The 25,694-nt window shown below is 41.8% G+C and overlaps 3 protein-coding genes across 5 annotated transcripts in view; 1 reads left to right on the top strand and 2 right to left on the bottom strand.

Annotated features, from left to right (window-relative positions):
• Positions 1-1,250, bottom strand: part of pex14 (peroxisomal biogenesis factor 14) — a 48,270-nt gene extending 47,020 nt beyond the window's left edge. Inside the window, 1 exon segment of the mRNA XM_035522427.1 lies at positions 1,162-1,250. Coding sequence (XP_035378320.1) covers positions 1,162-1,197 — 36 coding nt within the window. The 5' untranslated portion in view covers positions 1,198-1,250.
• Positions 1,188-6,034, top strand: dffa (DNA fragmentation factor, alpha polypeptide). 3 transcript variants are annotated; one of them, XM_027016327.2, is made up of 6 exons: positions 1,188-1,263; positions 3,223-3,381; positions 3,460-3,617; positions 3,721-3,910; positions 4,739-4,866; positions 5,332-6,034. In XM_027016327.2, exons 1-6 carry the CDS (start codon positions 1,233-1,235, stop codon positions 5,533-5,535), a joined length of 870 nt encoding a protein of 289 aa, XP_026872128.2. In that variant the 5' UTR covers positions 1,188-1,232; the 3' UTR covers positions 5,536-6,034. The 3 variants fall into 3 exon arrangements, with proteins under 3 accessions (XP_026872128.2, XP_026872127.2, XP_026872126.2); XM_027016326.2 differs by lacking the exon at positions 1,188-1,263 and adding an exon at positions 1,842-2,136 and having other exon boundaries at positions 5,335-6,034; XM_027016325.2 differs by lacking the exon at positions 1,188-1,263 and adding an exon at positions 1,842-2,136.
• A 1,945-nt stretch (positions 6,035-7,979) lies between these two features.
• Positions 7,980-14,862, bottom strand: masp2 (mannan-binding lectin serine peptidase 2). The gene is made up of 11 exons (XM_027016324.2): positions 14,852-14,862; positions 14,483-14,699; positions 13,824-14,001; positions 13,370-13,501; positions 11,674-11,870; positions 10,525-10,672; positions 10,058-10,176; positions 9,888-9,966; positions 9,398-9,520; positions 9,211-9,285; positions 7,980-9,062 (listed from the first exon to the last, which is right to left on the bottom strand). The coding sequence occupies exons 1-11, from the start codon at positions 14,860-14,862 to the stop codon at positions 8,284-8,286; spliced, it is 2,058 nt and encodes a 685-aa protein (XP_026872125.2). The 3' UTR covers positions 7,980-8,283.
• Positions 14,863-25,694: the final 10,832 nt, after the last annotated feature.

Here is a 25,694-nt window from a genome sequence, read left to right as displayed (position 1 = left end):
TTAAAAGAAAATTGATTTGGCTGGGATCTGTATTATATTTCTTCTAGCAATCCACAGACAATACTGGAGAATCATATTTTTGCTGATTCAATATGAGAAACACACTAATGACATGTTTTTCATTGGAGAAAAGAAGACTATTTACAACTTGCTATGTACATATAACATGGTAATAAAAATATGTTCCATATGCTTCAATAAGCTGGCACAAACACTGGCTGAAGAATTACCTGAACACACATTTCCAAACTCATGTTTTTCTACCCTTTGCCCCCAGCGGCACGGGATGGGCAACATGCTGCCAGCACTGGACACAAAGGCCATCGGTGCTTTTTGGTATTGACCACAACACTGAGCAAACTCCCCCACTAATCCTCACGCTCATCTTTATGCTCAATAAAGACACGGTTTCTCGTTTCTTTCCTCACGTGACACGGCCTGTAACAGGAGTTGCTGTGGTCGTGGCTCAAACACGGGTGTGGTAGAGCAGGGAAACCGCTCCACCTCACTGCACGCCCGCTCTACAGCGCCAAACCTGTAGCTACACTCCTGGCCTGCAAAACCACACCAAAGAGCAGACTTGTGTGTGTCTGCCTTCAACATTTCCATTCATTAAACGTAGGCACTAACTACATCATGTCACTTTCCTTAGCTTGTTAAAAATGATTAACAATACACAAAAACTAAATGACAAGAAGGTAACTGTATATTTAAAAACAAAAAACAAAAAAAAAAAAAACCTACTGTAGTTACACCCTGAGTCATTAAGAGGACGCTGCACAACACAGAAACGCATTAGGTTAGGCAATAAACCAGCTGTGTTTGTTCCTCAGAGGCAGGACACATTAGTTAGGGAATAACCTAGCTGTGTTTGTTCCTCAGAGACAGAGGCACATTAGTTAGAGAATAACCTAGCTGTGTTTGTTCCTCAGAGACACATTAGTTAGGGAATAATCTAGCTGTGTTTGCTGACATCTCTAAGTCAGTCTGAACAGCCCCGTCTGGCCTGCAGCTACTACAAGCTCCGGCTAGCCAGCCCACACTGGGCGGGCAAAAACTTTCCTCAAAACAACAGGGGACGAGAGCTGACACGACACGAACGTTGACGTCCAGCTGGTCGCCGTCAAGCAATGCTGAAGACTCCCGGCGTGATTTAACTACCTGGCTTTGCTGCTCCGCCTGCTCCGAGGACGCCATCTTCTCCGGGCTGCGCGGCTATCGAGTGGGTTTAGATGTTGCATCGATTACTTCTGCCTGGCGTAGGTAAAATAATCAACCCCGAGCTACTGCTCACCGGCGACATTTCAAAATAAAGGTTCGTTATTATGTGGAAACGTGTTTTATAATGCTGAACGGCGTATTTCGTGAGATTTTAGGAGACGATATAATATCTACAAAGTACGATTTTTGTGGTTCAGCACGGTGACGAATCCGGTGATAAAGTTTGTCGGGAGGTGGTGGGCAACAAACTAAATACAAACAAAACAATTCTGTCCAGTTTATAATTTTGTCTTTCAGTAATATTTCATAGAAATTTCAGTTATTCGACAATGAAAGACAGTGCTGCTTTTAAATATCTATAATACAACTTTTCCAGATTTTTTAGCAGTTATATTTATTTCATTTATACCTAAATTCATTTATACCTAGATTCACCAGACATAAATGAAGTCTGAAAATAGCTGAAGAGCAATTGTTACAAAAATGCATTACATGTGCAATTTGTGAAGATGGGTATTCTGATTCTAAAAGAAAGATGTTAAATTATATTACAATTAACTTTTTTTCATTACTTAGATTTAGATGAATCTGAATCGATTACTCGAGCCTGTCTTAGGCCACCTAGCTGATCCAGAGCGTCTGCTGTCAACACGGTTTACTTTTAATGTTGAAAGCACGAAGTGAAATTCAAATAAACACGCCGTAGAAAGCGCAGCTAATGCAGTATTATCAAAGCCATCTCATAATTATTGGAGTAATAAAGGGGGTCGGAACCCTACAGTAGTAAGAGAGTTAGCTTAGCTGATACTGTAAGTGCCACCATGGCTGATCTGAAACCTTGCAAAGTGTGTAACGCGACCCGCCAGAGACATTTCGGTCTGGTGGTGTGTTCCTTGGATCAGCTCAGAGTAAAAGGTAAGCAACTCGTATCTCAGAAATGGACAAAAGGTAGAAACGGAGTTCAAATCAACACAAATGTTCCTCCATGCAATACTCTGCATGCGCCTTGTGTTTGCATGGACGGAGAAAGTAGGTCACATCAGTACAGAGGTTTATAGACATGGAGTGTTATACAGACACATAGAAGAGTTACAAAAGCCAAACACATTGGCAAATAATTTATTTTTAAAACTCTACTGCTTTCCAGTTATTTGTTTAAAATCTATGACTTACCGTTTAAAGGTCAGACGGTCAATATCTAAATCTTTCAAGACTCATCAAATTCTAGAATAAATGGGAACCTTTTACAAATAGCATACCACACAGGCCAGTGTCCCTTGGGTCCTGATGTATTGGAAAGAAACGTGCGTACATAATTATCTCATAGGTTTGAGAAATAATAGACCACTCTATTGTCATGTGTGACTAAAACCCAGTATTGTTCTTGTATCCGTAAACAGCAGTTATGCTTTATTGCTCTGTGGGTTCGGACGTGTACGATGATGGCAGGCAAGCACATGGGCCAGTACTGATGATAACATAACCAGTGAGCTATAGTGTTGTAGGTTGATACGAGATTTAGCAGTTTAATGGCTGGCACGGAGACCTTGTGGGGGCCTTCTGCGTGATGGGTCCAGGGGCCGATGCATTTTTGAACCCGGAATTGCCGCTTGCGGATATATCTAAAGTGAAGATTTGCCAGGCTTAATCAAATCAAGACCTTCCCAAAGCTCATGAAATGATGGTTTGTCTTTTCCTTCTTTTTTGTTGTACTACTACTAAGCTCTCCATGTTAGTGGTGTCTCAGTGGTTAAGGTACTTGACTTGTAATCAGAAGGTTGCTGGTTCATTCCCCACCACCGCCAAGTTGCCACTGTTGGCCCCTGAGTGAGACCCTTAACTCTCAATTGCTCAAGTTGTACTCAGTCATAACTGTAAGTCGCTTTGGATAAAAGCGTCCGCTGAATGCTGTAAATGTAAATATCTAAGACCCCATGTCTTCTGTGTCTTTTGTATATGCCATGCCTTTTCTGTAATTCATTTCTCTTTTCTTTTATACAGGAAGTGGAAAGTTAGGGTTTGACCATGGTACGCCAGTGTTGGTGACGCTTGAGGATGATGGGACTATTGTGGAAGATGAAGACTACTTTTTATGTCTGCCTTCAAATACCAAATTCATGTTGTTGAGTGAGAAGGAAATATGGACCCCTGCTAGTAGATGTAAGAATGTCCCTGGATACAGACATTTCTCTTATTAAGCTTACCTCAGATCCTAATCAGGTGTACCATCCTCTGTAGGTGATGGACACAGAGCAAGGCTCAGCCAAGATTCTTTTGAAGTGGAGGCGGACGTGGTGGACAGCTTGCCCAGTGGTGCAGAGGGCTGGCACGGTTTAGCTCGCCAGCTCAGGCAGGACCTGGCCAGCATCATTCTTATGTCTGAAGCAGATCTGCAGGTCTGTTGAAATCAAACCTCGTCCCCACTCCGTGATGCCCCAACGACAGTCGCTATTTATCGCTCTGTTGCCTCAGACTGAATGCTAAAATATGTGTTCACAGAGTCTGGTAGATGTACCTTGCGCAGACCTGGCCTCAGTACTGGGCTTCCCAGAGCAGAAGGCCAAGGATTTACAAGACACCTTGCAGAGATTCCTGGACCGCAGGGAAGAGGAGAGGCAATCCAGAGAGCTACTGCAGCTCTTCCTGAAGGCTTTGGAGAAAGAAGATGGCCAGGCCGCGCTTCAAGAGGGTAGGAATCTCGTTACAGACATGTAATTTTGAAAATGTTTTAAAAACAAGTCGTCTGACAGTCTGGTGTCTGAGACAATGGATGTGCTTGATTTTGACTTATTGAAGGTCCACAGCCAAGAGGTGGCACAACTGTGCAATGGAAAACAAAATCCTTCGAAAGCACGTGCCTTGCTTTGCCACTGAGGGGTTAAGTAGCAGTTTGGCAAAAGCCGAGGGCAACGACTACCCCTGGGTCTTGAACCCAAGCCCTACAGGCCATAGCTAGGACCAGCCCTGGCATAGCAGCCAGACCACCCAGTTCCCCTGCCTTCAGTGACGATCCCCGTCAAATCACCCTCTCCTTCAGGGGCTGGTGGTCTCAGTCACCGCCTGCGCTTCACCCCTTAAATGGGTGCTTCGTGCTCCAGCCCTTCATCATCCAGGGTTACGACGATGTAAGACCCCAGGCTTTATCCCGTCCCCCTAACAGCAGGGGGTGGTGGGTTCCTTACCCATGAGTGCGCTCCCAAGGCCTTCCTGCTTCTGACACCATTTGTGGTGAAGGCGGAGGGCAGCAACCATTCCTGGTTCTCAGCCCTGGGTCCAGCAGGTCGTAAACAGGGTAACCAGTGCCCTGACCACCACACCAAAGAACCAGCCAGCCAGTCCCGGTCACATCACCCTCTCTCCTTCGGGGGGGGTGATCTCTGTCACCACAAGCAGAAAATGTCACTGCATCGAGCCATTTTACATATAATTCTTACAGTTGAATGAACGCCTTAGCTAATGCACATTAAATAGATCATGTGCTTTTTGAGAGCTAATTAGTGTGCTGTGCCTGGTGCAGGTGGAACGGTTGAGGATGAAACAGATGGGCTGGAGATGAACTCGGTGGCAGGTATCAGCTCCAGGACACTTCAAGTTCTGAAGACCAAAATGAGCCCTGCAACTAGACTCTCCAACACAGAACTGCAGGTTTGGGAACAGTGAACCTGTTTCTCCTCACTGAGGTTTTATTAAAGAGCCAAGGATCACCTACATCCTGAATACATGTACTGTTTACAAGGTCTGAGAGTAAAAGTTATCCAGATTATTCTCTTAATGCATTTTCATCTGTTTTCCACATGGGGGCACTAGCACCATGCATTCCACAACATCAGCACCCAGTCTGGCTACGCTGACCGTTGTTACATAACTGATTACTTAACATCCACTTTAACTGACACTAACCCATGTGAAATAATGAATATTAAAATATGGAGTAGTTGGAGATTGAATAATATCAGATAGTATCAATTATATCAAAAGATTATATCAAAAGATGCCATCTATTTATGTATTTATTTATTTTTACAGTGACTATATTTTTCAGATAAATGATAAAAACATGGGCTTTTGCATCCATGGTGATGTGAACTTGTGCCTCGAATGCATGTTCAGCAGGTGCTGAATGCGGGATCGGAGGCCATGGCCGAGGCACTAGGCTGGGACGGCAAGAAGACTGCCGACCTGACGCAGGCCTGCGAGGCTGAGCTGGTGATGCGTGTGCAGCAGCTGCAAGCCTTGCAGGCCCTCAGCACTCACTCAGAGAGAAACGAGGCCACTCCCACCACCCCACTGCATAAGCGGGCCAAACGTAGCTAATGGGTTTACTTTAGTTTTCCTTCATGGTGTGGACGAACCAGTCCTGGCTGATGGAGGTCGAATTGTTTTTTTTTAATGTCGTGTGCTTTCGGAGTCATGTTGTATGCTGGCTCGTGCAGTCTGGTGTTAGAGAAGAAAAAGAAGCCTCATACTAAATAGGACCGATTTCCGTGAAGTTTCAGGTTTCTCTCTCGTTTTTAAGTCTATAATGTGAACATAAATGCTTCACTGAATCAGTATATTAGTGCTAACATCACAGAGGTTTATAGTATATTTCTTTGATAAAAATGTATAAAATATAAAGGAATATTATGAATGGATATGTATATTATGATCTTCCATTTATGACTGGGGTTTCTAAAGGGGAATCTTTTTTTTCTACAATTGATTGACATTTTTGATAGACTTGCTTTTTTAAATGCTTAAATTTCATGTAATGAAAAATGAAAGGCACACTGGATTACAGACTGTCAGACATAATAAAATTATTTTTTTTTAATTTGATTTTTTAAAATTTTTTAAGATTGTAAGTTTTACTGATGAGGTTATATGTGATTTTCCACTAAATTGTTATAGTGCTTCCACATGCCAGCAGTTTGCTTAAGAATCAAATCTTGGTGGAATCAACCAAATGGTCCCGTCATTATTATGAATTATCCACATGATGGGAAGCAAAAAATATTGACATGTTAAAATATTTTTCAAGAAAATAATTTTTTCACCATAGGAAAATATGTGATTTCTTCAGGGCTGCTTCCTATGATAATATGATTATATTTATATATAATTTAATCTTAATCCCACAAAAATGACTATTCATTAAAATGCAAAAATAGAATTATTGTGTCTTTAACACGTGAAATCTGTTTTATTTAACAAATGAAATCACCAGTGAGCGTACATTATATAGATACTGGTAGAAAATTGATATGTGCTTTCTGCTCTTTAAATATAAAACTGAAACTGAGTTAAAGCTGCAGGAAGCGTTGTTGGATTCAGTCGTGATTAAAGTCTGGTGCTTGTGACAGATTAGTGTTGTTTGGTTCGGTTTTAGGACAAATTGCTGTGGATTTTCAATTATTCAGATTGTTTTCCTATGGACACCTGACAGGATGTCAAAATTAAGTTGTCCATTTTCCATGAACCTTATTATGTCTGTTTTCATACACAACTTCCAGTTTAGCTTGTTCGAATGCCATGACTCAGACATAATATATTTTTAAATATAGCATACATTTACTGTGCTGTTAATAATGACTATAACGAAGGGAAAACAAGTGCTCATGGAAACAGAAGCTTGTTAAAAGCACTGAGCTCAGTCATGACAAAGTCCCGCCTTACAATGTAATGAGCGCGCAACTTCTGACTGGTGCTGAGGTTTCTCAGTCCGTCAGATCCTGGCATGAAAAAAACCTGCCAAACCTGGTCCGTGCCACCGTATCCTTCACTTTTACTAGTGAGACTACGCCGCTGTCAGAGCGCAGTGCCCTGCTGTACGGGGCTACATGGTACGTGTAGCAACTGTTGCACAAGTCTTCCTGTATTGAAACCTTTCATAGCTGACTGAACCGCAGTGCTACAGCCTGTATATCAGAAAGCCTGCCACTGGGTCACTGTGCAGGGACTCAACCTCCCTCCTAAAGGTTCTGGTCTGTGCACCACTCTAACCAAAAGATTCCAATCTTTGTGTCATTTCAAAGAATATTCAAATTTAAATGTGCTTTTTTGTTGAGTTTGTTGTTGTTGGTTGGTTTATCACAGATGAAGCAGAAGAGGCAACCTCTTTACACACTTGATAATGTGTAAGGAAAGGAAACATCTGGGATATTCCAAAAATTCTCCAAAAATATCCATATACTATATATATTAGACCTGTCCATGCATGGCTACTCTGCAGATCATGCTGACCCCGACACGCCTTGTATTTCGCTGATTTACAATTTTGCCAGAGGCCAATAAAATAAAAACGCGCTGCCTCTAACAGTCACACGTCCCAAGCCCAAGAAAGCCTGTTTGAGTTCCTCTTCGCTAATCCAAGCATCTCGTGCCTGTGCATGGGCTTTAATAACGCTTTGCTGATGGATTATTTTTATTCTAATCAATACTATCTTCTGTCTGACAATCTTTGTTCATTGATGACTAACTGCTAATACAGCACCGAGCAGATCAGGCATGTACACATGGAGTATAACCACTCAAAGAGAACACAGTTTCAAATTTTAAATCACAGCTCTATAGTTGCCACTTCTTACTAAACTTTATTCTTTACACACACACACACATATATATATAAAAGCAAGCCTGACGCTGATTGTGCCTCTACAAGGCTAGAATACCACTGAAGAGGCAATTACACCCAAGTTGAGAAGCCTGAACAGTTGTGCTGATAGAAGGCAAGTGTAACAAGTGTTGTATCAGATGCATAATGCATAAGAGGTAAATGAGTGTAAATCCAAGCCAAGGAAGGGTGGCTAAACGGCTCGTCCCAGTGTTCAACAACACCTCTGCATTAGTACCAGTGCTCCCAGGCTCTGTCCAAATTCAACAAGTGGCACTTGGTTATGCTAAATCCAACTCCAGCAATGATTGTTTCCAAAAGACCATTCTGGCCTTAATCTACTTGGTTGTCTGATGGCTGCAGAAAATCATTTAACTGAGCAGACAGGTAGTTAAGGGAAATGGAATGATGCTGAAAGAAATACAGAGAAACAAGTAGCATCCTCCTGTCCAATGTGGGGTAGCAGGTATTTAACTATTTTCTGACATGGTTTGCTCAATCCAAGAGAGATAGTTGGTTACTTTGGTGTAAACCCCATAGTAGCCTGCTTCTGCACATGTATACCCCCAGGAGACAATGCCACCAATGTACCAGCTATGACTCTGCCTGTCCTCAAACACATACGGCCCTCCACTGTCCCCTTGACAAGAATCCACACCACCCTCAGCCAACCCTCCACACACCATATTCTCCGTTACCACCAGCTTTCCTTTTGTCGACACTATGGAGTCATACTTAGCTTTGCATACTTCGAAGTCCACAATAGGTATTTCTGCAAACTTTAGATCAGGGGAACCGCGGCGGCTGGACTTATGCCACACACCCCACCCGCTCACCATCCCATAGTCATTCGTCTTCAGCAGGAACCGTTCCTCTTTCCCTGGCAAACACACGGGCATGATGGCGGCGCTGATGGGCACCTTCTTGTCCAGCTTGATCAGAGCGATGTCATTATTGAAGTTGATCTTATTGTGCTGGTAACCCGGGTGTATGAAGACTTCTCTGGGGATGCCCACCACTGCCTCGGGGTCCTGGCGTTTGACCAAGCCCAGTTTCACCTCTAGGTTGGACACTTCACTGTAGCCATGCAGGACGTGGGCGGCAGTCAGCACCCAGTCATCGCTGAGCAGGGTGCCGCCCCCCTGGAAAGAGCCCCCCTTCCGAACCAACACCTGCCAGGGGATCTCATTCTTCTCCACATTCTGCCCTCCTATCACCTTATCCAGTCTCCCTCTGGGCTTGCCACAGACTGTCAGAGAAGGGCCCCAGGTTAACATAAGGGCAGAAAATGGAAAGCCACAGAACCATGTAGCTGAACAGCTCTTGAATTCAGTGTTTTAATGCAAGCTTGTCACTAAATGGTGCCGTGCACAGGGAATGAGGGGCACTAAACTTACTAGGTGTACACTCAGGACTCTTTCTTCCACCCAGAGTGTCTCTCCAGAAGCCATCATGTGCACAGGTATACACTCCTCAGTAGGGAGCAAAAAAATTAATTTATTATCATTTCATAATTAATGGTCATTTTCTGCCAGTTTTATGAAGTATATATTGTGGTCATTATGTCTATACTGTAATGCTCACCATTGCTGCTGACCTCCATGGTGTAGAATTCTTCACAGCTGTACTTGATTGTAGATTTATACGTGGTTGTGGTGAACTGACATCTTCCGTTGTTAATTTCTTTAGGGCTTCCACAGTCAACCACTCCAAATAAAAATTTGGCATTGGCAGCTCAGTGGTTAAGGTGCTTGACTTGCTGGTTCAAGTCCCAACACTGCCAAGGTGCAACTGTTGGGCCCCTGAGCAAGACTCTTAACCCTCAATTGCTCAAGTTGTGCTCACTCATAATTGTAGGTTGCTTTGGATAAACATGTCAGCTAAATGCTGTAAATTAATGAGCCAAATTCTTGTATGCTGATATAATGTTTACTTTCATATCTGGCAGATGTAAATGCTGGTAATCCCTACCTCTGTTTGGTATGACAGGTTTTAAGATGTATCTTTATAATTCCAGTAAACCTCAATTGACAATCATATACAAGTCATGGTTGTTTGAACTCAAATGACTTACTTGTACAGAGAGGCAGTGGACCATCCCAGAACCCACCCTTCATGCATCTGGCTTGATAGGAGGCCAAAGGTTCCTCCCCCTACAAATACAAAAGTCACTATAGGACCGCAAAGGCCACACAGGTTCCATTGTGGTATTCACCATTGAAACTGGGGATGCAAGTTACTTACCAGAGTTAACTCATAGCCGAGGTCACATGAGACACTGAAAGTGTCTGTAAGGATATACTGGGCTTGTTGCGGGTGTATGTGACCATGGAGAGGAGCCACTGGGTTCGGGCAAGGTTTGGCTGGGAGAGGAAACAACAAGGAGCATCAAACAATGCTGCTAATGGCAGCATACACACACATAATTAACTTTCTGAATCTAAATGATGGTGTGAGTTTTATTGTATCATAAATGTGAAATGGCTGCATGGACCTCCATCAAATTTGAACAGTGAATCTAAAAGACATGTAAAACAGTTTTTGTTTATTGGCTGGCATACCATTCATCACTCAGATGGTATATCAAATCCTTTCCTGTCAATAAAGCTTATATACAGATTCTATAAGTTGTGCTGTAATAAACTATGGTGAAGAATAATGAAAGCATCTCAGTCGGATATTTTTTAATCTCCCAGTGATGTGTAGACTACCTGTGCTGGAATACTTTATCTTCCAGCCCCGGTTTTTCCCTGAGCCATCTGACCGGAAGGATACGTGCACTTCATGGGTACCAGTCTCAATTCTGGCTGGTGGCTTGGTTCCACAGAATGGGCCATACTCCCTCGAACCTGCAGTGATCTGCAGAGGTTGTTTCGCTTTGAGGAGCACGTCCATTTGACTTGTTAGTACATGTCCTTGTAAGCACGTCCTTTGAGAAAAAATGAGACAGGCTACAGGAGGCATGAGGGAGCATCTATTGGTTATTCATGGGCTAAAGATGAGGAGGTAGTGTGGGAAATTACTAAATACACCCTAGTCCAGCCTGGGGCTGGTATGACTACTTAACAACGTTTTATTTAATGATGATTTATTTAATGAGGTTAGCGCAGTAATAAAAAATTAGAATAGGCCTGTTTACAACTAGGACCATTTGAATTCAAGTGTGCTTTTACCATACAAACGATGTTGGATTTATTTGTATGAATCAATAAAGTAGCATGATTTTATATTTATTTACAAGGCTAGTATAAAGAAATGATAGAAACCTGTTTTAGAAAATCAGTTTCTGCAGAATTTCACAGGTAGGTTTAGATGTACTTTAGGGTTTATAGGAAACTTCACTTGTTTGTTGGCTTCACTTGATCTGCTTGTGCTGTTGATATATTATATATTATTTTATTATTTATTATTATATATTATTAATATTATATATTATTCTGACTCTTGACTGGGCTTCTGTGCATAAATGAGTGTTTTAATTTAAAAAAGATTTTTCAAGATGACCGTTTAACTGCACTAGGTGCCTCTCAGGACATCCTGCCATAACTGTAGATGACTGCCAGTTTTAATTAGGATGTCAAATTTAAGAGAAGCTTGCAGAGAGTAGGATGAGAAACACACATCACCATAATTTACAGAACAGTGCATTGGGTTTTATGCTGAGCACACGTTTAAACAAAGATATTTCTAGCACTGGAAAATGTGTAGGTGAGGTATAGGTGAGGACAGTAACAGGGCATTTATTTTCCATTTTATTGACAGTACAGGAGTTCAGGATTTCCAGCAGTTCATTTATTCAATATTCCAAGAAGAAGTACTGGTGCACATTCCTGTTTTTTGCTAGCAGTGAACCCACCAACCTTCAGGATGTCGTAGGGGCAGGGAACCTCAGGATGCGTCTCCACGTCAAAGGGATCCAGGAAGTCCAGGCTGACCTGGAAGCCCTCGGACAGGCGGATGGTGTAGTCACACTGGCTCATTCTGGGGTAGGCAGCAGGGTACTCGGGGCTGCTGAGCTCTCCAGACCTCTCTGCCAGAACATGACCTCTGCACTCCACTGTGAATGTGACCAAGATGATGATGTTATTAAAACAAATCCTTTTACAGCTATGACTGTCTGCGCTGAATAGTGCAGTATGTAGTCTTTTGTGACATGACTCTAACTCCTTTTACCAATTGAACTCCCACAGCTTCCGAGCAGAAAAAGAATTTTCACCACTCATTTCAAATATAAAAATAAATATTATATGAATTACCCAACCTTTGCCACGTTCAGTAGAGCACCTCAGTTTGTTACAGTTTGCCACAAGTATTCAGCTCGATCATGGATATGTGATCACAGCATGGGCAGTAATCAACAGACTGATGAGCAGTTTCTGTTTTTGTAAACTGTACAATTCATTTTCAAGTGAAGCAGATGTGGCAAACTGTAACAAACTGAGGTGCTCTACTGAACGTGGCAAAGGTTGGGTAATTCATATAATTAGGGAGACTCTCACGCAGGTTATTGTCCCCGTCTTCAGCTTGATATGATGTCACTTCCCTATTGGCAAAGAATAATGATCAAGGAGAACGTCTGGGCTGGTAATCGTGATTAATTACCCACCATCACCACTCTATTAAAGCAGCAAACAGGTATCAATTTTCCACTGCTCCCAATGCCACTGTTCCCCAAGGAACCAGTGGTGATTAACCCAGTCTCACTCAGACTGACAGAGATCAACTGATTCACACAGAGGTATGATACTGCACCGCCAGCCCTGCTAGCAGTCACACTGTCCACCCAAGACAGCATTTCATAATCATTAGCAGAACTTAGACTCTGGCTTGCTAGAATTTAGGGAATGTGTAGTTCCAAGCAAATCTTGTGTAGTTTAGGGAATGTGTAGTTCCAAGCATGTTCATTTCCTGCTGCTGTGTACATCCTGCTCTTGCATTTTTTAACATGAGGAACATTTATCTCAGGTGTTGTGTAGTCTTCAGCCCAGCTTGTGCAGTCTCCATCAGGTATGAAAGGACACTCTAACAATGTTTTTTTCAACTGCGTTTCTGTGTAATGCACAGTGCCATCACAATCGGCAGCTGGCGACAGCATTATTAGTGTGTCGTGGCCTGGGGTCACCGATGCCACTGATACAAATACACTGTAAAGAGATCTATGAACATATAGCACTAAAGAAGGCAACGCTGAAGAGTAACTTGAAAAAGGGGCAAAGTTCAACGTTCAGAAGGATCAATACCGCCCTGGTGTTCCAGTCAAAATTATTTACCCTAACAATGGGACCAGCAGTGGAGTTACTATTGGGCATTTAAAGATAGAGTCATAGACATAGTTTGTTTTAGATGTTTATTGCTACAAAACCTAGATGTTAAGATTTAAATGAAAATGTAGCTGTCATGTTAGCACAAATTACATTTAAAATATGAGACAGAAATAATCTGCACAATTCCTGCCTATTCAGAGGCAAGCATAAACTGACATTTCTGCTAACTTTCGGAAAAGTTCCTCAGACAGCGAGCGACCCGCGTGAAGGCCTCAGCTTTGGCGGCCCTTACCAGTGCAGTCGCGCTTGTTGCCATGGAGCTGGTACCCCAGCCTGCAAGAGCAGTAATAGCTTCCCACATAATTGTGGCAGTAATGGTCACACACAGGCTCTCCATCCACAGTACTCAGGCACTCGTTGATATCTGCATGTGGTGAGGAAGAATGCAATTAGACGCAATGCTCCTCCTAGCAAAGTTTCACTTTCAAACACTGTAGTGGCATGCAAATTAGAGGCCTTATCAAGATAGTGCCCTAATGAGGTCCCAAACACAAATATGGATGGGTTATACATACAGTGGTTAATTATTGCCGTATGTTCAGAAAGTAACTGCTTTTTATTTGTAGACCACATATTCTCTAATTTACTACCTAAATATAGTAATAAAAGAAAATGAATCAACAGTGCATATTACAGGTAAGCACAACAATGACATTATGGTAATAGACCTTCAGAATCTGATTCACCTTCTGCAGAATAAAAAGCCTGGAAGCCTGTAAACCGCGCCTCGTTAGAGTAATCCGACCTGAAGACCACGGACATGCTGTTGGTGCTAGAGTAGAGGATCGTGTTCCTCAGGGAATGCGCGTCATTTTCCCCTTCCTTGCCACAGAATCGGACAGTGTCGTTGCCCTCCGAAAACACCTGTTATATCAGAGGGAGAACGACCGGCAAGGAATGAGATAGACACATTAAACGAAATCCAGGACAGTTTGTAGCTACAAGCACCGGAACACGAGACTGATACGAGCTATACAGAGAGAATATAAATGAAAACCTTTAATGTCCTCATTCACTAAGCTGTATTAAAAACCTGATTATAAGCGTATGTTTGGCTAGACTGAAGCCATGCAACTAGAGTCCTCATTAAAGGTCTAATTAGGATTTTCATTTGCACTATCATGACAGTTTGTAATTGTACAAACGCAAAGTAACCACTGTCACAAGCAACAGTGCAAGATATACATGCAGCAGCTGCAGAGGTCTTACTTAACATCAGTTAATTCAGTAATATTAATACCTGGCACAGAGATCAAAGGACATTTGTAGAGGAACATTCGCTGTTTTACAGGGTGAGCCTTACTTTTGGTGTGCCTGCCGTATGACTGGGAGTGTCGTGGCTTACCTGTAGGTAGTCATATTCACAGTGGAGAGAAGGCTCCAGGCTGAAATGAATAAAATAAAGGCGAAGTCTGTGTCCTGTGGGCCCTGTGATGTTCCACACTACATGCTGGTTATTGGGATAGACATTTGGAAAGTTGGGTGAAGTGAAGCTACCAAACGATCCTGTTAACTCCACACTCAGTGCCAAGGGGAGCAGACTGAGCACGGCGACATACATGCTGCAACCACACACACAAGACACACACCTTTAAGAAAACTGCATTTGCTTTCATTACATGTTACAAGTCACTAAATCTTTCACAGAGCAAAGCGGAATCAAAACCAGCACTCCTGAATTTCTGCTTCACCCTCAGCTGAGGGCCTGGCTTACCCACTCATCATTCTCAGCCTTGTACGAGTCCTTAATGATGATCAACTTTACTTTCCCTTCAGCAGAGCTAAACTGGTGACCACATAGTGCCCTCAAGGTTGCTGAACCAATCCAGTAAATGAGGCTGCGCAAATACTGCTGACCAATACTTATGGACTTTCCCAAATGTTGACAGTTTCAGAGCTGGCACTATCCAGGTTCAAGATATTTTGCTGAAACAACTGAGTTTGAGCACTGACTATTAAACATGACTGCACGGCATGTTCAACGATTCTTTCCCTACTTGACATTACAAGGTATCAGGGTGATATTATGGCTAGAAAGGTTTGGCTTTATCAAACTATCTTATTGATTATAAATAGCCTTTGGAAGAGGAGTTTGAGGAGGGGGTGTCCTTCCTCTTTGTCAATGATTGATTTCCCTGTAAGTTCTATGGGACGACTCCAAAAACCACTGATAATGGTTCTGACTTGCTTTCTTACACACAAATGCCCTATAAAGGTCATAAGTCAATGGCACTTATCAATAAACACAATATTGATATATCAGGCATAAGACACAGTAATAAATACATTTGGAATAGAGCATAAAATGCACACTTGTCATCCCAATAATGGATATATTTGGCATAAAGAGAAAAAATGAGCATCTGAGAGTGATAAGGAGAGAAAGAAATCTTCCTTTTTTTGTCATTATAGTCTGCATTCAAGTCTACGAAGTGTACAGCAGGGTTTTAAAGACCCCGGCGTCTGGCTCCCAAACACTTTACAAGAAGCTGGGCTAATTGCACCAAAGTTCAAACCTGAATGCAGCCAGAATTCTCTACGCTACTGTCTCATATATTTTCACCTGTTTGGCAGGAGATCCAAGCAGCCATGGGCTTGTGCGAGCAGGATGTAGGCCTGCAATGAATGGGCCCAGATTGCATCACTGAAGAAAAAACAAAGTTGAAAGCCTGTTGCCATACCATGTGCCAATTATCCTAAGAGCAAAATTAATTCTGTGCTTTTGTAACGCCAGAGCCTGATTCATTTCTACCTTTTGGCATCGAACGAAATGGTTATTTTAACTGTTATTTAAAAAGGTGAAAGCTTTCAGCAAGAGGCAGAGAGTGTGTAGATGTGACAAATGTTCCACAAGCGAGCTTGTAATAGGCCCCTCATTTGCGATACACTACACTGGTAATGCTTGATGTACGTGAAGATTATTATAATTATCCACATAAACGACAAAGGTAATTTTCAGTTGCTGATTGTGAGTGTCTGGTGTAATCCAACGACCTCCTTCATCTCGTCTGCTTGGGAGATCACAGGTTGTTGGGCCACAGCTGAAGTGATTTAGAAAGTGGAGCGTGTGTTTTGTCCTGAGTCACTACACAGACGTAAAGCCTAGCAGACGCATAGGATGGGGGCCTGCCATGAGACCATTTCTGTGCAGAAATGGAGGAAAGAGTTTACAGTGAAAGAACAAAGAAACATGGCTTGTTTTCAGAATCATAAAAGTCCCCTGAATGAAACTGTAATCATTTCTTTACCAATAAGAGATTGTGCTGGCCCTGACAGGCTGCTTAGTTAACTGTACCACCATGATGGTCCGAGCCAGTATTTGGCCAAAATAAGACGTGCCAAAATTTCAATCTAGTGACTGTAAAGAATGGCACATTATCTGTTTGCTCATCTCTCCCTTTTCTTCAGTTACTGAAATTTTTTGTTCATGCAAGTTAAATTTGGTGTTTGTTAAAAGCCTCCACCCTCCTCAGCCAGCCTTCATCAGTCATGACAGACGATGGGTCGACTATATACCTGTCCTAATTACAGCTTCTCCAACAGCACGACAAGTCAAAAACAGCTAAATATAGTTACTCCGTCAGAACACCTACAGAAAACTAATTGGCCCCTTATAAGTACACCCCTTATAAGTAAAATATTTTTAAACCATTTCATTATCAGAATGATGTGAAGTTGTTTTGATTAATCCAGCATCTCCTGCCTTTTCTCTGACTTACAATGTAATAAAAAAAAGCTTCACAATGTAATTGGGCACAATGTAATTGGGCACATATTTCTTTACAGAATGCTAAAACGTAAGGGTACACAAAACAGGTCCTACACAACACTCAAATGTACATCAATCACTTTATTGATTACATGAATTAGAAGATGAGAGTATGCAGTTTCCCACTGAAGGACAAGATGATATTCAGTGTCTCCATCTTGTCCATGAGTCACAGGCTGGTCATTTGTCAATAGAACGGTCGAGAGTCCTATAGCTCCTCCTGAAAGTGCAGCGTTAATATGGTTCTAACTGTATAAACATGAATCGTTACTGATCTATGATCTGAGTCACAGACTGTTCTGGGACTCAGCACAACACATGGTGTTTTTGTACTTTCAAGCCACACACAGAACCTGCCATTTATTTCTTTCCACCGAGAAGCTTCCCTCTTCTCTGCTGTCTAAAGCTCAGGGCACCCCAGGGAATAAAGTGTATCCTCCCAAGAACCCAGCCAGCCATTAAAGAGGCAGCAGGCCACTTTGATATGGAAACCAACACAGACCAATGACAAAGGGGAGAGGAAAAATATCTAACAAACACATCCGAAGAGAAAAGACAGAGGCCATCCATTCTATAGTCATATTTCACAGTAACATTCAGCTGCATTTTGATGCCACGTGTGATGTTTTGTGGCTATGCATCTGTTATAATGAGGGGATGCTAATTGATATAATAGTGTTAGCAGTGCTACACCCTCTTGCTACACCCTCAAACTCAAGAAAGCCAACCTTTCCAAACTCAGCCACCCACAGGGCCTAAAAATAAAAATTGCTATGAGCTGTGCAAAATACAATGGAGAAAGCAAGTCACAACACAGAACACAAATGCGAGAAGCCATTCACTGTCATTTACATCGCTTCCAGTGAACCTGTGTCAATGTTATTGTGGAGCAAATAAAAAAGAAGAGGATGCTATCTCCAGGGAAATCATTTTTCAGTAGAAGAATAACTAGAGGCAAAAAAATCAACACGTGCCACCTCAGAAACATGGAGAAGGATATCAAGTTTCCCATCTTTGTAGCTTCATGACTGTTCTGCAATGGAATAAAGATTTTCTCTATCTATAAACACACAGGTGTACCCACCGGCCCTGAGGGCCCGAACACGGGAAACCAGCAGTGATAGCCAGGGTCGATATTCTCAACTTGAGTGTCTGACTGTTCCTCTGTATTAGCTGAAAGGCAATTATGTTCTCACAAATGTAACCTCTAGCATTCTTCAGATCTACATGTCAGCTGAAAGGTTAGCGTGGAACACGGTTCGAATCACAGCCGGACACACGAGAAAGACAAGACGGGTTAGACAGTTCTGACCTCAGATCCCAAATAAATGAGAGGTGACCTGATGAATTTATTCACTTTATTATATTTTGTGTGTGTTGGGGCAGGTACATGTGTGAGGCATGTGAGACTATATTTCTATATTTCCAGCAGTTGTCCTGGAACTGCTGCATCTGAGGCCTTTAATCTTAATCTGTATCTTAATTTGTCTAACATCTGGAATTAATTCTGGGATTAATTGACTTTACTTTTAAAAGGTACCATATGTATTAGAGCCTCTGAATGAACAGAGGCCTGAGGATTTTCGTTTGAGGAAATGCAAAACGGTGAGTGGGAGCAGAGCCATTTTTAGTAGGCCTAATCTGAGTTGACATTATTCAGTAATTTACCTCTCCCTCGTCTACCTGAATGAAATGCGGTGGTCAGAGCAGCACCGTTGCTTCTCATCACACGCTTAGCGCGGCCGTTGTCTGCAACAGCGTACTATATGGGCTAGATCTCAAGTGTCAGCCCACTGAATTGGCAAAAGCCTGCCAGCCCACGAGAGTGCAGAAAAGGCCATATGGGGTACTTTCATTCTCTGAAAGATGCATGAAGGACCAAATTGAAAGAGTAATGGCGATGTGACGTCAAGCCTGCAGGTCAGAGCAGAAGGACTCAGCCTCGATTTATCAAGAGTAATTCCCCCATCATTAGCTGTGGGGTTTAAAAGGCCAAGCGGCTGCAGGCTGCCAGGCTTTCTCACATCCAGCCCCGTTACCTGCGGCTGGGCTCGCTCGCACCCAGCAGCAAGCCTGCACCACTCACAATTAACACACGCCGGGGCACACCAGTGAACGCTGGTGCACACTGGTGCGAAATATGTCACAGCACTGACCCTCAGCCAATGGGCTTTCAGTTCCCTTATGAAATAACACCAAACACGAAATAGGTATGTGCTAGGGATCTATAATAAAGAACCATATTTCTGTGTTGTAGCGCAGTGGTATGCGCAGGTCAGTTATGCATAGATGAGGGTGACTGCTATTACAGTTTAGACAGGGAGCAGGTTAGACACAAGGCTTTGTAGTGAGCCAGTCTCCGACTTCAGTCCAATATTCAAATTAAAATTTGCCCTCGGTGGCATTCAAAGTCTGAATGGTGGCACCTGGGTCCTAAGAAGCAAGGACAGAATAATGAAGTGCATAATATGATCTGAGCACTATGTTATATTTAAGAGCACAAAAAAATTATTTAAAAAAAAAAAAGTTAATTATTGGCGGCTATTTCTAGCTGTGAAGTAAGGATTATCAAGTTAGTTATTCAGTGTGGGCAATCATTAAATTACAACATTTCAAATTCAGTCCCCAAATAGAGTTATACAAACATGTGGATATATGACGAAATGCCAGACACGTGATCAGTTCTGGCAGACAATGCCATGACCCAGCTTGTGTTTCTACAAGGCTGAGCAATGTGAAATAAGAAAGAAAACCACTCAACCAAAATGGTAGCACATATTTGCACGTTAGAGCCGGAGCTGGCTGTGCTATGAGACAGTTTTTTGTTTATCACGCTGCCACTTAATCTTTTCACAGTCACCGCTGCCTTATGCGGTTTCATCTCGTGTCTTCGTTGTGACTGAGACTAAGTAAAAACAAAAGAAAAACATCACACGCTTTCACACATAACAGCCAAAGTAAGTCTGTTGTGTCAACAACAATTGCTCTACACTACATAACATGTTATGAACTGGTATGCTGGTGCCAGTAAAACAGTAAAACTTGGGTTACAAGCTTTAGACTCTTACTTATAGTCTTTTATCACACTTAAAAACGCTTAAGAGTCCAGAGTTATTATTTAATGTTGTAATCAATATGTAGTTCTCTGTATACAGTATTATATATTCTATTTTAATTGCTATTGTTTTTCATCGTAGTTTTCACATTGATAGTGATGCATCAGGTGAGTGAACTACAAACACTAGACATGTCAAGGCTCTATAAGCAGGTGTAAGACTGCTGAAGGACAGAACAGGCCAGTTTCTGAATGGTTCTGGATAAGTGACTTAAATGGGTTTGAGCTTAGAGAAGCAATTTGTGTCATCAAGAATCGTTCTTTGCTGTGTCTTTACATGGCATAAAGGGAACCCAAAAGGTCCATAGGCTGAAGAACCATAAGTGGTTCTCTGTCTTTTAAGTTCTGTTTTAAACAACATTCAGCACATGATTATAAATGGACACCCAGAACTGCTGGACTACTAGAATAGGTCTACTAGACTCATTAAAAAGTGTTGTACATAATAACATATATTACTACACACTGTGGGTCAATTGTTCAGGGCACCTGATTGGAACAACCTCAGGCAAGTCATAACATATCACGAAGGTTTGATTGTCCTCTTTGAGTCTTGACTGTGATGACTTCATTCCAGCAAATGGTTTCAGATTCTTGTTCCCTCACTAACACAGCATCTATTACTGGTTCAAAGGCTGTGTCAGGCTGGACTAATTTCATGCTTTGCTCCACAAGTGGCCCAGCTGAGATCGAGACACTTAGAGAACATGTCTGACAGGTCAGTTCGGTGTTTATACAAGATGTTCAATCTCAGGGTCCCTCATCCCTAGTCCATTTTAAGTAATTGCACCAAACGCACTCATATACACACACACTTAGAAATAGAGAGAGAGAGAGAGAGAGAGAGAGAGAGAGAGAGAGAGAGAGAGAGAGAGAGCGAGCTTATATGACAGCATCATTGGACAGCTAATGAGCTGCACTGCTCAAGAATTCTCACTGCTTGCATGCTTGGTAGTCCATGGCTCAGGGTAGAAGAAAAGTTGAATTTCAGCTTTATGAGATTGATGTATTGTTTCTCAGATTTATTCCAGTTGCAGAGGAGGGCAGTTTCCAATCTGTTTCCATGACAGGTACACTAACATGCTTAGTCAAACAACAAATATTTCAGTGCTGTAGTAGACTACTTCACTGTATGTCTTATATCAGAACAATTTGAACCTCCTAAAGTTAGTGTTCACTTGCTTTTCACTTGTGAATGCTTTAAGGATGTGGTTGGTGTTTACATTATTGCTTGGATATTTAAGTCATAAAATACAGAAAAAATGTTAAGTCAGTTAACACACAGGTGAATATTCTCATAGTCCAGGGGTCCCCCACAAGAAACAATATATTACAAGCTGAGATGAGTTACAAAATTAACCTTTCTCACTGTGAGCTTGTAAATCTTTCCAACTTTACACTGTGTAAACATGGGCCAGAACAAGGACCAGCTGCCACTCAGATGTCAACTGAATGTGTTCCAAACATGTGTCATGTGTAGGAGTTTGTGCCGTAATGGCACAGGAAGAGCACGGCTGGCATCCCCTTATTGTCTCATCGCAGATACCCCCTGCCTCCTCCCGATCTGGCCCTCAGCTGCACCCGGACCGGGTCTCCATGGTTACAGGCATCCCACACCCCTTCCTCATGGTTGTGACATCTAATTTTCTCGGGGATGGTCTCAGCGACGCACAGCGCAGCAGGATAATGATATGCTTTTAGCCCGCGCCGACTAGCAGCACAATCACGGTCGAGCACCCCAAGGTCATTAGCCCCTGCATGGGTATCTATTACTCTAGAACTGGTCACCTGTTCAACTGAGCACAATCCTCGTAAACATGGTTGGACTACAGAGTCGCCCACAGATGGGATTCGTTGGTCTGACTGTGTAACACTAATCTATGGCAAAGGCCATGCATTGCTTTTCAGATTAGAAGGACGATGGAATAAAACATCTAGCAGTTGATTTGAATTCTCCCATAATTACAGTGGGAAAGGATCATGCCCCACAGTTGATCCTTTTTATTTTAGGACAAATAGCTCGTGTCAAAAAAAAAGTTGAAAACCAAAATCATTATTCACGAATGATGAGCAATGTTTTAGTGAAAATTTCAGATGATAGTCATAGTCATCACCTCTGATTCTGTTCCTTGTATAGTTCACAGTAGGCTTTTGTTTTCAAATAGGAATTGTATATATTTCATCATATTCATCATAAAGCATCATTCATGTATAATTCATAAGCAGCAGTAATTCTGCACTTGAGTCTCTTTGACTCCTGGTATCACTCCGACATGTCATCATGATGTGATGCTGCACTCACTTCATGTCCACCAAGGACCACCTGTATGTGAGTCAAAGCAGAGAGACTGTACACACAACACTCCACGTAGGGAAATCTGGGCACAATCACTTTGGCACAATCACTCAAGCACAGCATATATGGATCCTCTGTCATTTATAGCCTTTTTTCCATAGATGGAGATGGAGATGTCATTTCTCCTACATTGTAATTTGTTTTTTGTTTTGTTTTGTTTTGTTTTTTCGAAAGTCTCAACTACTCACCTTGTATATTTGCACAAGGCATCCAACTCCACCCATCTTCAAATGTCACCGCTGAAACTAATCAGGCATGACTGACAATGATAGATCAAGTTGCTCTGGGCGATAGGCTGCCATAGTTACCATGTCCACCATGACCACTTGATGCAGAGAGAGTGCCATTGGATGCCCAGTCTGAGTAGCATGGATCTACCGTGGATCTATATGCAATTAATTTAGCATTAAAAACATTAGCTAGCTCTCGCCTGCAGAAAAATATCAAATGTCTATGAAAGGGAAGCAAGTCACATTTTTTGATTTACATCCACGCTCCACTGACTCAGAACACATTACATCTGGCAACAAATGAGAACAAAACAAACGCCCAATCTTTTAAAAATATAACTGTGTCTTTTCCGTGTCGTTTGGCATCACCTTCCATTTGTCACCTATAAGGTAATTTCCTCTCACTTAGGCGGTGATATTGCAACGGCAGAGAGCACAAGCCTCATAATAAATGAGTTGCCTGTGGTCATGCCCTGCCTTTTCACACGTTTCCTTGAAGGAAAAGCTTTCAAAAATGAAGTGCGAATTTCACTGCCTCAAAGTACCCAAGGCCAAAATATGAACATGCTTGGCATTTACCCACCCAGAGGTGCATGCTGTGTGCGTGACCTTAAAAAAGCGCAGAGGTGAAGCCCGACTCCTGAGGAGCTGCTCAGACACAGTGCTCATTACTTGGGAATCTTAGTTTGTCCAACTTTAATCAAAACAGTACCAAATGATGTACTGATTACACATATCAAGTGCTATACTTGAATATTTAAATCAGTCATTTATTAGTTTGTGTGCATGTCCACCACTTTAATAGGATCCATTACAAGCATATTAAAATGTGAGGCATATCCCACATTCACAGGCATTTTGTAATCAGTTTTTCTACATTTTCATCAATAGTTTTATAAAGTGGTTGTGACAAATATTGAATACCAGTGATACTCTATAGCAGTGTAAAGGGCAGCCTCAACCTGAAGCTCTTAACAGCAAAGCAGACCTGTCCAGCACAGCTTTTAGGTCCCCGACCTTCACAGCACATCGGGCAAATATGCAAAACCTTCGATGTCAGATTATAGATGATGTGTCAGAGTGTTGCTCTTTAAATATATTTATTTTCATAACAAACCTACATTTAACATTATTCAGTAGAGAAACTGCAGTCATTCTGACAGGGAAACTCTTACTCCATGGAGTTCCCAAAACTAAATGCCTCAGGAGTCACATATAAATTTCAGATTCACATGTAGGTAAGAGACATGCCTGTACATCAAAGGAAAGGCAATCAAAAGGCTTTGGTTACAGGCTGCTGCTTTGATGTTTTTTTAGTATGCATTCATTGTGGCTCAGAGCACTTGTATGGTGGAATGCATTTTCTCCACCACACATAGCACTTTAACATAAAAAAACTAAAGTCATCCAATTTAATCAGTTCATCTATCAGTGGAGAAAATAGTAGCAAGGAACTGGAGAGGATGAAAAATCTAGCATGGGCGACACAGACCGAAAAATAATGACTACTTGTAGCGTACTCGCACTCAGTGACCACATTCCCAGAAGTATTGTGATCCCAGGAAGTTAGGTTAACCCCAACCCTAACCCTTTATCTAAAATTCCTGCAGAGGTCCAAACTGAAGACCCATGCCTTCAAAAATAGTCACTCGCAAATAGTCTATTAACAGCCTCAACAAATTGGTGAGAGCATTTATACAGGATTTAAACCTGGTGTCTTCTGGTCCTGGATTTGAGACCGCACTCCCAGCTTTGAGAGCAGAGGGAACAGTAGTTACTGGTGCATTCAGAATCCTTCAGTCTAATGAAGGATACTTTAACAATGCTCCACTGTAAAAAATGCACATACAGGTTATTTATCCCTTTAATGATACATCTCATTTTCTTTTCAATCTGATACTAATCCATTCCAAGACTGTTATCATAACACCAATATCAACTGTCTTGTGTACACAAAAGGTTTATATTTTGTACATAAAATGGGATCATATCTGTGATTTCTACATTTTTGGAAGTGTTAGAAATGAACAACTTACAACATATATGCTAACAGAAATTTAACAAGGCAAGTGTTTTAATTCATCGGTTTCATATTACTACAGGGTCAAAAACTCAATTTAAAAAGTTATTCAAAAAAGAATAAACAAATTTGGCAGGCCTAATAATTTAAATATATTTTATGACTTCATGTTTTATCACTTCACTTCATTTGAACTTGAAAACTTTATAAAAAAACTTCACTGTCATTTGAAGAGTGATGTCAAGTTTGTGAACTTCATGTGATGATATCAGTAGCAGAGCATAAGGAACAAACCGTTTCTATGCAGATATTCATGGAAGGAAGGACCAAAGCCAAGAGGGTCAGGGTGTTCTGTTGAGGCGAAACCTCGGGGTCTGGGAGGCTCACAGACAGAACAGTTGATCGTGCTCAGGTGAGCATCTGTGGCGTGTTCATTCCCTCTCCTCCTCTCCTGGCTTTATGCCACTCACGTCCTACTTGAGGTGAAATATCATCTTTGCTTCCAATATTCTTTCTGTTCTGTTTATTCAGCAGGAAAAGAAGTAATGAACTGAGGTTTTATTTCCTTTTTATAACTGCACCCTTTTGAGGTAATTTCCTAGACTGGAAATTGGAATATTAGTTTGATAGAATATGTTATACGAACCAGTAACTAATTACAGGTTCAGGTTCTACCAGGTTTGCTCTGTTATGCTATATCATATGCTGCATGAGAAGACAACATGACGCACAGAGAGATTCTTCCTGAACAACTATGAATAGAATAAACATGCTCTCACAAAGTTGACTTTACAAGAAAAAACTTTTTTTTACATTCAGACTTATTCTACTGAGTCATTACTGTGAATACTTGCATTTGATTTGTGCTCACTAAAGGCTACATCACGTCTCGCCCCGATCAATCCGTGCGTCCATTTCACGGCAGTGCCAGAGGTAAGATGGAGTGGTGTGAGATGGAGTTGGAGGTGTAGACTGCATAAGTCCTTTACATTTTTTTACTCCGAAATCAAAAGAGAAACACACACATCAGCAATCAGTGTCAGTTACTCATTTCAAGAGAATTAATG

The sequence above is a fragment of the Electrophorus electricus genome, chromosome 24, assembly GCF_013358815.1.
Source record: "Electrophorus electricus isolate fEleEle1 chromosome 24, fEleEle1.pri, whole genome shotgun sequence".
NCBI lineage: Eukaryota > Metazoa > Chordata > Actinopteri > Gymnotiformes > Gymnotidae > Electrophorus > Electrophorus electricus.
The sequence above is the reverse complement of the archived record's forward strand: the minus strand, read 5'-3'. Positions and strand labels throughout refer to the sequence as shown.